The sequence below is a fragment of the Homarus americanus genome, unplaced genomic scaffold (genome assembly GCF_018991925.1).
Source record: "Homarus americanus isolate GMGI-L3 unplaced genomic scaffold, GMGI_Hamer_2.0 scaffold48016, whole genome shotgun sequence".
NCBI classification, from domain to species: Eukaryota; Metazoa; Arthropoda; class Malacostraca; order Decapoda; family Nephropidae; genus Homarus; species Homarus americanus.
The window spans coordinates 590935-604735 of record NW_024755055.1 but is presented as its reverse complement, the minus strand read 5'-3'; the positions used below and the strand labels follow the sequence as shown (position 1 = coordinate 604735).

At 35.2% G+C, this 13801-nt stretch overlaps 1 protein-coding gene across 8 annotated transcripts in view; it reads left to right on the top strand.

Moving 5' to 3' along the window:
* Positions 1-13801, top strand: part of LOC121856255 (probable phosphorylase b kinase regulatory subunit beta) — a 52317-nt gene that overhangs the window by 8801 nt on the left and 29715 nt on the right. For 3 of the 8 annotated variants that reach the window (XM_042351645.1, XM_042351644.1, XM_042351652.1), the window contains exons 9-13: positions 109-247; positions 1320-1393; positions 2017-2196; positions 8184-8204; positions 13344-13358. In XM_042351645.1, the coding sequence (XP_042207579.1) occupies positions 109-247; positions 1320-1393; positions 2017-2196; positions 8184-8204; positions 13344-13358 (429 nt within the window). Of the gene's footprint in view, positions 1-108; positions 248-1319; positions 1394-2016; positions 2197-5205; positions 5212-8183; positions 8205-13343; positions 13359-13801 lie in introns of all 8 variants that reach the window. The other 5 variants (XM_042351647.1, XM_042351646.1, XM_042351649.1 and 2 more) reach the window with 5 other exon arrangements.

Genomic DNA, 13801 nt, shown 5'->3' with positions numbered 1-13801 from the left:
CTCTTATTATTAACATCAGATAGATAGTCTCTTGAGTGTTGATTGTTTAACTGCTTCAAGTACTTGTGTTATTGTGCAATATTATGACTGACTTTATCTTTTGAACAGGAATTTGAGAAGATAGAATGTCAATGGCCACTGTTCTACTTGTACATGATCCTAGAGGGCATGTTCAAGAATAACGAAGAACAAGTAGAGGAGTACAAGAACAAGTTAAAGCCACTGGTCAAGAGAGATAAGTGGGGAGGTAATGTATATATTCTCTGTTTCCAGTTGAGATGAAGGCCAGGTGTAGTTACCAGTATCTGTTCTGTTCCTGTGGGTCTTTAGGTAGCATTAGGAATACCACTGACATCTTTAGTAGTCCTCCCTTAATTATAACAATCACGGGGGAATTTCTCTTTCTTTCATATCTTACCCAGTTGAAGATATTTTATAGGATATACTGTAGTTATAATGCTGCCCATATCTCAATTGTCCTCGTGTTTACTCCCAAGAATTTTATGTACCATATGAATACTTATCCATAGGTGGTGAACCATCTGCATTTGGTCTTAGTGAATGGAACAGAACAGGGACACCTAAATATAGTTTCAACAACAGAAACTTTATTATTAACTCAAGAAAAGGGAAATTACAGTATCTATTTTACATACTTTTGGTTACATTATCAACAGCTGGGACATTCCTCTTTTTCTTCCTTGTCATCTTGGGAAGAGGACATGGGGGAATACACGGTGTTGTATGTCCATGCTGCTGGTGATTGTAAACATGATAATTTATATTAATGGATTTTAATTAAACTTGGTATGTTGATGCATCACAACAGGAGTTCAGTAAACAATGATTCCTCTCCTCTTAGGCTAGAGTTAAGCAAAGACTTGTGAACTCTGCTGTGGTTCTGTCAGCAGTTTGCTCACCTTTCTGGCAACATTGTCAATCTCATAACCTAGATATTGTCCTACCATAGAAAATAATAATGTTCAGTAGCATTTACAAGCGTATGCATAGTATATTGTAAACCTCCCTTCTCTGTAGTACTAAAGATGTTTCATTTGACATATTAAGATTTAGGCAAGCAAACAGATCTGCTGCCAGGTTCTCAAAAATCTGTCCATTGCTTTTTTTTTTCTTTAACAACGAATTAGGAAATTCATATTGCTCTAATATACATTACAGTGGTCTTAATGCTGTCTTGATGCCATTTAGGTTCCATTTGTGCATCACCAGTTATAGAGAAGATGTAATGTTTGATCATAATCTTTGATAAAACAAGACCTAAATAAGCAACTGAAGACATTATTTTTTGTACTTAACAGATCCAGTGATCCCGATGTACTACTTTGTCCACAAAGACAACGTGGAGGATGAGCAGGCTGAACCAGGCTCTCAGGTGGGTTTAAGTCCTTGATGCTTCTCTACATACAGTAAACTCATGATGGTCTTGTGTACAGTAGATTACAATATTCTTTAGAGTCAGAGTATTCTTAGACTCAAATATTATAATACAGCTGCAATATTTTTGAGAATTGACATTATTTACCTTAAAGTCTTTGAATACTTTATAACATAGTGTAGTGTAAAATGACTTAATACAGTAGATGTAAGATATGACGAAATTTGAGAAAAAGAATTGACAGTTCCGTAAACAGGTAAAGTATTGTACAGTACCCGGGAAAAATATAAACACGGTACAGATTTAGATACGTTGTCACTTTTATATTCAAGAACCTTGAATGGTTACTATGTTTTAGGACGTACAGAAACTGGAATCTTAAACTTAGCAGGAAAAAAGTCTGATCACTGCAAAGAACATTTCTATTCTTCGCAACGACGTAGTCACTCAAATATATTAATCATTTAGGGTTCTAGAATAAACAAAAAATGATCCTATATATATTTCAGGCTCAACAGTTTCCTTGTGTATGTGTGTCAGGTATCCATAATGTTGAGCTTTGACACTGTACTTCATTGGTCAGGAACAAGAATAAGTATGTGTGAATTTATCCCTCTTAGTATCGTCAGTCGAGCCCTGAAGGCACTCCAAAGAATCTCTTCTTGTGGGGTCAGAGTATATGGATTATTGCCTCCTTGCTCATGGATAACCTCCTTCACATCAACGAGTTAGACCTCATCCGTCGTCATCTTCCGTCGTACAATCGTCCCCGTAAAGGTGGCCGCTATTCTGCTTTCCAGGTAAGTTCTCTTAATTATGGCTCACAATATTAACATTTAGTGTGTCTTATATATATTATGAAAAGCTATTACTTGTATTATGTGAGTGTAAATGAAGTGGGATTACCTTCATCATTTTCTTGAGAGAGAGAAATAGAACATTGATTAAATAAGTAGAACCTGTATATTTTATTATCAATGTACTGTTACTTTATTGTCATATTAGTAAATATTCAATTGTGAGTGAAATGTCAATTGTGGTAGAATCTAAATGCAGGACAGTTGGATGTTGAGTATGGTAAAATCTTTGACAAGTGAAAGGTTCTCGAATGATCTTGGGTTATAGGCTTGATGAATCATGAGTGTATGAGTGTTTACTATTAATAGGGAAAAGACTTTGAATGTTGGGATATTTTATGTTTTCTGATGTATCGAGAATTCTAGGCCATATGTCCATCCTCTTTAAGGGTTTTTATTTTTTTAGCATCTGATTTATAGGATTTTTTTTGTATTTTTTTTTTGCAATTAAGAAAAGTGGGTCCGTCATATCCTGATGGATGACACATTATTTGGGTGTGGTTTCAGGTGGTCATGACTAGGCTCAGGTTAGTTAATGCTTGTCAGTGGGTACAGTGTAGATGTTGTCAGAATTAACATTTCTTCGAGTGGGAAAGAATCATATATAAATATACTTTTAAGAGTAACAATTTCTATCAGTAAGTAGAATTATAAAAAAATGCTGTACTGTACTAAATTTTTGTTGATTGATTAACATGATATGTAGGACTCTTGGTATAGTTTTGTTTATTTGTATTTGGGGATATTAAAGCTTATATTGTCATAACAGGCACTTCTATAGGTTACAGTAGTACATCACTTTACTGGACTAATGATTGCATCAGGTGGTTCACAACAGCAGACTTTGTGATTTATTGAAGAATTATTAACCCCTCTCCCCTATACAGTACAACCTCACACACTCATAATATGGGGGTAAACACCTGTCTGAGACCATTAAAAGGTCACCACATCCACTGCTGTTCTTCCATAACATAGCTCAATGCTGGCTACAAAATTATACCCCTCCAGTTCCTCACCTGTGGCCTAAAAGGAACCTCTTTGATCCCACTTTTCATATACCTCATCGTCCAGACAACAATTGATTATGCCTCTCCTGTCCTGTTCTCTGGTAATCCAATTTTCTGTTGGACATAACATAACATTAGAATATCCTGAAGACTGATTTGTGAATACTGTAATGTCCCAAGTCACCTTTCACACCTTAATGATCTGTATCCTAATATGTGAGTCATCCTTATACCACCCAGCACCACTTTTTTTATTCAAACAATGGACCAGGAAGTGATAGCAATATTTGAAATTATTATTTGAAATACTTGAAGCTACTGACAGGCCTGACTAGCCATCTGTTTATGAAGTCTGGCATCAGTACATCATCCTCCCTGCTGGCCTCTCCTCATACAGAAAACAATAGCATGGATTGGTGATAAAGAGTATATGGGGACTCTGGCTGGGAACATAACCTCCCTTCTACTGGAAAAACTTGTCTTTGTTTATACCATTTGTGCTTCTGTTGACCTTCTCTGGAAACACAACCTCTGAAATATATGAGGATAACCTGTATTATTTTTTGTGAAATATAATACCCCTCAAAAACATGTCCAATTTAATAGTTAAGAGATGCAGTTGTTCAGTAATTTGATGTACTACTGTAAACTAATTAAAGTCATAGTCACACATCCCTAATTGGCTCTGAATTCTATAGGCATCTGAATAATACATCTTTAGTCATAATGTTGAGCTTGTAGGTGTAAATTTAAAAGATCTTTGTATGAACTGGTACACCACCCCCCCCTCCCCCCCTACAGTAGTTATGCTCTCAATACTTATATGTTGATTAAGTCAGACCCACCGGCTCTCTGATACCCCCGAGTAGGTCCATCATACAGGGAGCAGTGTTAAGTACGGTACATTAGTCAGACATGGAGGTAAGAGGAGTGACCACTTACTGCAATGTTTCCCTCCCCTTTAAAAAAAAAATTACTTATTATTGTTATCTTCATGACCCCGCTTCAGTTTCAAGTGAAGTGTCTTACCTCATAGAATACAGGAATGGGTATATTACATATTTTTTTTATGTCATTCACTTGATGCATCATGTTTATACATTATAGTAATTATCAGTTTGTACATTAATCTCTTGTTTCCTTTTTTTTTATCATCTAAACATTCCTGATTTCCATGTGGTGATAAATCTTATATAATGTAATATTCCCTCTTAGTCTTGTAGCACAGTGATGGTATAGAGGCCTACCTGTCTCCTCTTCTCTCTCTTCTTTTCTCTTCTTTTCTCTTCTCTCTCCTCTCTCTCTCTCTCTCTGTTTATCTCTTTCTCTCCCCATAAATCCTCTCAGTATCTGGACTGACTCACCATAATATAGTTTTGTGAATGAAAAATAAGTCCAACTTCTTCAATGGTGTTAAATTCCCTGAACCCTGTAGCTTGACCCATAACTAGAAAGGGAATTTTTTAACATAAACAAGAGATATGAGCAGTGACGTGTATTCTCTCACTAATTACGATAATATATCTCCCTTCCTCCTCTATAAAATCTTGAGCTGTAGGCTGATTCTTTTTTTTAATAGGGATTTATACATACAGTAGATAGGGCTTGGCATTTTCCATACAGTATTAATAACATTTGGTTTCAGTATCAGTTTAATCTTGTTGTAGGCTAACAGGTATCAGTTTTTTTTGCAGCCAGTGTAGTTCAGTGTGTAGTACTGTATACAGATTAGTTCTTTAATAATACAACCTTTCAAAAGTTAGTGATGATCTTTCCATTTGACCGTAAGAATCTCAGAAAGCTGAAAGAAATTAGTCCAGTTATAAAGTCTTTTTAATCATAGAGTTGAAATAGTTAATAATATTGATTATTTTCCTAAAGATAACATGAGATAAATGAAGGTTTGGTGTGTCCAGATATTACTCACTGTGCCTTTCCACAGGACACGGTAACTGCGGTAACATAAGGTGCAAGTAGCATTGCATGTCGGAGGTGTAATGTAGATGAAACTGAACTGGCTTTATAAATGCGGTTGTATTAGCAGCCACAATAAAAAAGATGAAAATTGTAAAAGGGAAAATGGATGATGGTCTGTGAAGTATAGATCAATTTTATGTCTAACAAGATTCTAATTCAACTGACATCTGAGCTTGTTCAATTTGTTTCAGGAATCGAATTTTCTTTTACAGTGGGGTATGCTATAACGAATCTAATTGGTTCTAGAACCTCGCTCATTATAGCATTCGTTCGTTATAGGATTAATCCGTTCCAGGCCCCCAAATACAACCACTTAACACTGAAAAATATCTGTGGAAATTGTAAAAAATACGGTACTTTATCTTACCTTAGTGTTGTTCAGCATACAGGACAGGAGGCAGAGGAGGAGGGGTGGAGGAGAGAATTATGGAGAAGAGGTGGAAGGGGAGGAGTCATCCTTCCTAGCCCTCTTTGGTGACTGTCTTACAGGCACTTTGTCTGTTTATTTATAATTTCTTTCATAGTTTCAAGGGTTATTACCTTTCTCACTCACTTTTGACGATTCATTGTTACAATTGTACACTTGTATAACAAAATAGTTATACAAATGACACGAATTTCCACATCAAAAGACGAAATTTCAACAAGTTCAGTGGTGCACTGACTACACAATGAACCAATATGGCGCCTGACACTCTTGCTGGAAGCAGCGGTACAACAATATTCATGCGCCAGACGAAATAGTCCGGTATTCATCCGCGTTCGTTGTAGGAGTTGCGTTCGTTATAACATTCTCAATTTTATAGGTAAAACCGTTTGTTATAGGAATATTCGTAGTAGGATCCGTTCGTTATAGCATACCCCACTGTATCTGGTAATAGAAAAATGATTCCACCCTTTATTGATCTTTGGACTAGATTGTTCTATTTGTGTTTGTTTAAAGACTTAACTTAGGGACCACCATAATCCTCGGCCTCTTCAAATACTTATTCACAGTGCAGGTAACCAATCCATACGGTAGCTAGAGAGAGTGTGGGGTTTGCCTCTGACTGTGACAAATACTCTGTACAGTATTGTTTTTCTGGGTGAGTGAAGGAAGTTATAAAAGGAAAGAGAATTGATAGCCAGGAACTGAAAATAGTAAATATGTTTATCAAGTATACATCATTTCTGTTCCATCTAATTTGCTTCTTTTAATTACCTGTACATCACAAGTCATTGTTTTATGCTCTTATAATAATGTTGACTCATGATTTCTCTATATCCAACTGTTACTTCCTTTAACATAAGTCTCTTGTCTGTCTGTCTCAAGTTTTCTTTGAATGTATTACAGTACTTCCTTTTGCTCTGTTAGTCTATGTTTGAATTCATCACTAATTGTTTCACTTGCTGTCACTTTTCCCAAACATAATGAAATACCTTGCCTCCTACTTTTTATTTTCCTATCTTATTTATCTTTATTATTTCAACTTTCTCTTTGTACATTCTTCCAATCTTTGCAACTTCTGAAATCCCAACAGTAAATGGCAGCTACTGTACCTCCCAGTGTCTTGTGTCCCATTGCACCACCTTTCTCTCTTGCTTTCATCTCTTTCTGTCACATCGATGAAAATACTTATCAACTATAGTGTTATTATTAAAGTACTGTAGTTCTGTTTTTACCAGGAACCATTTAATACTAAGAGGAGGCTGAGGATGTGTTTGAGAGTTAACTGAAATTTTGTGCCTTTTCTCACATTGTGAATAAGATGGAAAATATCAATTCTACTCCAAACATTTTAGTTCTTATACTACGTCCACTTCCAGAACCATCAGCAGTGCAAAAGAAATCTACTGATTTGGCTCTTACTTAAATAAAACATTCATGACTACTGTACTTATGCATAGTTGATGATCAAATGGGCCTTTGCCTAGCCTAACTTCCTAAGGTACCCATTATCATTGTGGCCTAATAGCATTCGGGTTTGAGCCTACTGGGGTAGGGTTGGAGCCTACTAAGGTTAGGGCCTATAAGGGCTGGGGTAAATTTGACATTGATCATATATATAATTTCTGAGTGAAATTTGATTCCCTTCAATACAATTTTCTCATTTTTATTATGACTGCCTTCATCTCAAAAGTACCTTGTAATCCATAAGGTCATAATGGCACACAGCCTTATGTCAGTAGTTAATGAAGGAGAACATCATAACAGTTCTAATAATGTAATGTGTCAACAGCTGTTAATGTTTCCATATTAATCTGTAAATAATGAGAAGTGGATGTCTACATTAACTTACCCTTGGAGTCCTATTTTTGGCTAGAGTTATATTTAGGTGGCAGTCTTCTCATTTGGTGTTGAAGGAGTATTAGATGGTAGGGAGAGTCAGGGGTCCTCCACTACCAGGGAAGCAAGAGACAGAAACACAATAATTCAAGTTTGGTAAAGAGAAATTGCCAGTCTCATTACTTAAACATTAATCTTGTGTATGATTTTCAGTGATAGTTATAAGCACTGTAAACTTGAGATGCCAGTAGCTTGAAAATGAGAAGGCTGGCTCTTTCCTCAGTTCATTACTAATATTTTAGACTTCCTTGCACCAGCTGATGTTGATCCCTCATGAGAGTTGTGTGGTTATGTTTGTTTATCCATTTCTTTGATTTTTTTTTTTTTGGTATGATAGGTTTTTGTGCTACTTGTATATCAACAGGTATACATACACCAATAGCTAGTGGATTTTATTTATTTTCCAGGTGTTGGTAACCAATTAATCTCTGATATTCCCTGTACATTAAATGATGGCCAGTGTTGTTTTGTGTTTTTTGTGATTTTTTCCCCTGAAACAGGATTTTTTTCTTATAATTTCAGGTATTTTTCCTCCAAAGATATAAGCATGTTTATTTGAATGATTTCCTTTTAATATTCATTTACTGAAAGTTGAACATTTCTTGTATCTTAACAAGCGTTCAAGGTACTTTGTAAAGGTAAGGAGAGGGTGCATTTAGATTTGATATTTTCCGTTTGATATCTGCCTACATCAGTGTTTAACATTGTGGCACCCTCATCCTACCCGTACGCATTGTCCAGCACTAGAGATGATCCCGAGCATATAGTCACGAGAGAGGCTGTTCCCTGGCTCATCAAGTATATGTGATGGACAAATAATAATTCTCATTACCTAAGACTCACTTAATAAGCTCAAAATTTAATGAAGATTTTTTAATACCGGTTTTTCTTGATGTTTACAAATAATCAACTTAATGTTTCTTAATTTATAAGCATTAGCATGACTATTTGTAACCTGTATATAATATTTTGAGACTTGAAGTAGCTCCAGCAAGGGAGTTATTGAAGACACCAAACACTGATGGATAAACTCTTAAATAAATTGCATATATATTTTTTATAACAGTGTTTGAGTTATTTTTATAAATCTTTAGTTATTATTTGTTCTTCATATAAATTATAATTATTTCCCATACTAGATATATTTCCGTTCACACAGTTCTTGTACACAGTAGTTTGGTTCGTTCTCCCAAATACTTCGTTTTGTCTTCCTATATTATGTTCATTAGTTTTTGCTTATTAAATGCATTCCTTCTTTCCTATTATTGTTTATACAGTATTTATTATTACTTTAGTATCATTTTTTACTCCCATACCAAACATGGCACTAAAGCATATATATACTGTATAGGTATACAGAACATTACTTTGTATTTAGTACAGGCAGTCCACAATTTACTAAAGGTTTCCACTCCTGAATAGATTTCATGAAATTTATTTTCATAAATCAGATCCCATTTGCCATAGACTTCCATTACAAAAGCTGAGATACATTCCTAAAAAAAAATATCCCCAAATGTCTGAAAGTGCAACAAAACATGCTTAAAAAAAAAAGAATTGATGTACATAATGATTATAAGCCAATAATAAACACATTAAGTGAATTGCATATAGTTCAGTGATAATTTTATACTGTACTTGTGAGAAACTGCACCACTAATGTGATGCAGTGTGAGACTGTGAGGCCCAGCCAAGACATATGGTCTCACTTTGGTAGTGACACACCAGCAGTAGCTCTACTGCTCTGTGCATACTGTATACTGTATATACAGTCTCTCCTCGACTTACGACAACCCGGACATACGACGGCCACGGTCGCATAAAATCTTTTTCACGTTACGTATTTTCGAGTCCCGACGTTAGTGATTGCGCTGTGTACTGACAAAATTTTCGTTTGTAATACCTTTAAAATGGCTGGCAATTGTAAAAGTGAGAGTTCTCGTGGTGCTGAGAAGAAAAAGAGACACCCAATTTAGAATTTCTATGTATTATTCTCCCCTTTTCGACTTAAGACCAATTCGACTTACGACCTGGTCGTTGGGACGGAACCCCGTCGTAAGGCGAGGGGAGACTGTACTTTGAGATGTTTCGCTTTCACTTTATATTTTATTTTTGATGAGGTTTAATTTGAAGAAGAAATTATAGACTTATTCATTTAACATTTTATTTCCTCCACTGACATTAGACCAAACTCTGAGGTACTTAACACATCATTGTTCCCATTGTCAAAATATCTTGAGTCAGCATCTTGCCACTGCTTCAGGTGATGTTGTGAGTCATGATAACTTAAACATTAATTAACCACACTTGATATAGTACACTACTCTGTTGTTTTTAGTTCAATTGTTTCTATAAACTGACCAGGTCTAGTATAGGAAGCCCTGAAGTGCCTGTGCCAGCACTTCAGGGCTTCTTCTGATGCTTCCAAAAAATATATGAAAAAAAAATTATGTAACCAGATTTTTTCTATGTAAATCGGAATACGGGGCAAATATTTTTTTTTTTTTTTTTAACTCGGGAATTTTGTAAATTGGATCTTGAAAAATTGAGGACTGCCAGTACAGGTATATATTTAATATACAGTAAAGTATAGTATTTTTAACTCTTATCATTATGTTTACTTCTCTCATTAAATATATCTGCTTCCCCATGCATACTCGGTAGTCATCGTGTATTTCCTTACTTATTATAAATGATTTTTTCCTTCTTCCATTGATTGTATAATATGTACCATAAATATATAATGTCCTTGTCAAAATCATATTCAGTAAGGTCATCCTCCCCTCTACAATATCAGAATTATATTAAAGGTATTTTCACAGCTTCCTACAGTACTGTACAGAGCTATAATATGGTATTTCTCTATTAGAATGTTTTTACACAGTAGCAAGAACACTTAAATGTTATTTGGAATGTTATTTTTTTTTTTTTTTTTTTATCCTCTTAGCCACTGATCGGCTTGTTGCCGCTTGGCGATCGGTCCGACTTCGTTTCCTTTATATTCTTCACCAAAAGGTCGGCTCGCTAAGCGACGATCGATCACGTCTCTGTCACGCACTGTTGGCAAATACTGGGCATGCACGGCTCCTGAATGTACCTGAACCCGCTCAGTGTTTTCCTTTCCTCGACTTACGACAACCCGGACATACGACGGCCACGGTCGCATAAAATCTTTTTCACGTTACGTATTTTCGAGTCCCGACGTTAGTGATTGCGCTGTGTACTGACAAAATTTTCGTTTGTAATACCTTTAAAATGGCTGGCAATTGTAAAAGTGAGAGTTCTCGTGGTGCTGAGAAGAAAAAGAGACACCCAATTTAGAATTTCTATGTATTATTCTCCCCTTTTCGACTTAAGACCAATTCGACTTACGACCTGGTCGTTGGGACGGAACCCCGTCGTAAGGCGAGGGGAGACTGTACTTTGAGATGTTTCGCTTTCACTTTATATTTTATTTTTGATGAGGTTTAATTTGAAGAAGAAATTATAGACTTATTCATTTAACATTTTATTTCCTCCACTGACATTAGACCAAACTCTGAGGTACTTAACACATCATTGTTCCCATTGTCAAAATATCTTGAGTCAGCATCTTGCCACTGCTTCAGGTGATGTTGTGAGTCATGATAACTAAAACATTAATTAACCACACTTGATATAGTACACTACTCTGTTGTTTTTAGTTCAATTGTTTCTATAAACTGACCAGGTCTAGTATAGGAAGCCCTGAAGTGCCTGTGCCAGCACTTCAGGGCTTCTTCTGATGCTTCCAAAAAATATATGAAAAAAAAATTATGTAACCAGATTTTTTCTATGTAAATCGGAATACGGGGCAAATATTTTTTTTTTTTTTTTTAACTCGGGAATTTTGTAAATTGGATCTTGAAAAATTGAGGACTGCCAGTACAGGTATATATTTAATATACAGTAAAGTATAGTATTTTTAACTCTTATCATTATGTTTACTTCTCTCATTAAATATATCTGCTTGGTGGGGTGCCCAAATGGATACAGCAACTCACCTCTTACCTTAGGGTAATTAGTTCATGCCCTCGGCACCCCAAGTTCATCCAGTTGTTAAGGCACTCGAGTGTAGTGTCGGCCACACTGCCTCCTTGTATACTGAAAGAAGGCTCAGTCTAGTGTTCTGTACTTGCACCACCTATAATGGGCTGTCAGGCCTTTGGGATCATCTTTCACATTCACTATATGAAGTTTATATGTTTAATGCTAAAACAAGAAGGCAGGATGCAATTAATACAGGTATATAGACCCTCAAATCCAGGATCCTTGGGACAAAAACAACCAGTTTTGAGGGTTTACCAGTCTCCCTAGGTCTGGGGTCATCCATGTTACCCCAGACTTACCAGTAGTCTACATCAGGTTTTACTTCCCCACAAATTCAGTTGAAGTTTGTTTTACTTGTAAGATAACAAAATATAGAAGACATCATTCTGTACACATTTTAAATAAACACATACAATAAATATGATGTATTTATAAGTTGAGAGCTCAGAGTTGATTATTGTATGATTGAGTAAATAACCAAATGCTTTGATTTACTTTATTTATATCAATTTGTATTAAAATATTATTACAGTTTTCTTGTAGCTTGAAAATTATTATTAGTATTATTAGTAGTATTATTATTATTATTATTATTATTATTATTATTATTATTTTTTTTTTTTTTTTTTTTTTTTTTTATTATTATTATTATTATTATTATTATTATTATTATTATTATTATTATTATTATTATTGGTCAAATTCATCCAAACATTTGAGTTACTGTACCAAATTTATGCCAGGGATTAGTTATTGTCACCTGGACCTGTGAGAAGTAAACAAGCAACAGTGTATTCTTAATTTTGTTTTATGAGAAGTAAAACAAATGTTCAGCTGAGTATGTATGTGTGAGTGTAAGCAAAACTTGAGTAAGCAAGAGAGGAAAATTTCTGTTTTTGAGGCTCTGTATTGTACCTGTCTATCGTACTGTTCTCTGTCCGTAAAGAAAAACAAGATCCATTAATACACCAGCCAGTATCCCACAAAAGATAACAAGAGGCACCAGTACACTTCCCACTCCCATTCTGCAAAAGAAAATGAATTACCTTGATACACTGTCCCTCTGAGAAGAAACCAGGATGTATCATTGCACCGTGCACTATCCCTCTAAGGTGCTCTATACGTCATCCACTATTTCTCAGAAGGAACAAAGATGCATCAGCACACTTTTCATTTTTCTCAAGTCACCATTATTTTTATATATTTATTTTCCTTTCCTATTTTTGGGGAGCCAGTTTTTCACTTAACTAACTGGCACTTGAGTAGAATTAACTGTTGGTTGTTTGCTTGCATCACTTCTCTTCCTTTATGGTGGTATGTGAGCATGGAGCTTTTGTGAGTGTGTTGTTGAAGTTATTGAAGCTCTCTTGCGAGTGTATATTCCTTGCTAAGTAATGTTTGCTGATTGACGAGTGGCATAGTCTTTTTATATACTATACTATATATATATATATAATTGGGAACCATCCATTGAGATCTTTTTAACTCCTTTTGTATTTCCATAATCATGATAAAAAAAAATCTACCTATTTTCCCTTGTTTTATCCCTATGCTCTACTTATTTTCCCCTGTATTATCCTGATGCTCTACTTATTTTCCCCTGTATTATCCTTATGCTCTACTTATTTCCCCTTGTATTATCCCTGTGCTATGTGGATCATCAACTCAAAAATCTTATGAAATCTTATGCTTTTTCCACCCCTTTGTAGAGCAAGAATCACAAAGTAAGTACAAACTACTATTGCTTCTGTACAGGGTAGTGCATATAAGTTGCCTGTGATGCCATATCTTCTCTGTAGTAGCACTGGATTGGTGTGGCCATAGTGGAAGCTCTAGGCTGTGAAGGTGCTTGTGATCTCGGGAATTATAGAAGTTCCTTGTATAAACTAATAAGACAAATAATGTGGTGCATGGTGGTATTTCCTCTTATTTATTTATGATGTTCCAGCAGTTTTGATCATTTATTTTTTTATTTTTAGAATAGAATGACAATAATACTTTGTTAATGTTTAGATTATAAAAACTGGTTAGTGGATGTTGAGTCATTGGGCATGTTTGTCACTGAATATTAATGAATAAAAGTCATATCATTAGGTTTATCATCAAAATAGCTTGTGATGGTCTTTTTTTTTAGCACTGTACTCACATATTTTACCACTTTATATTA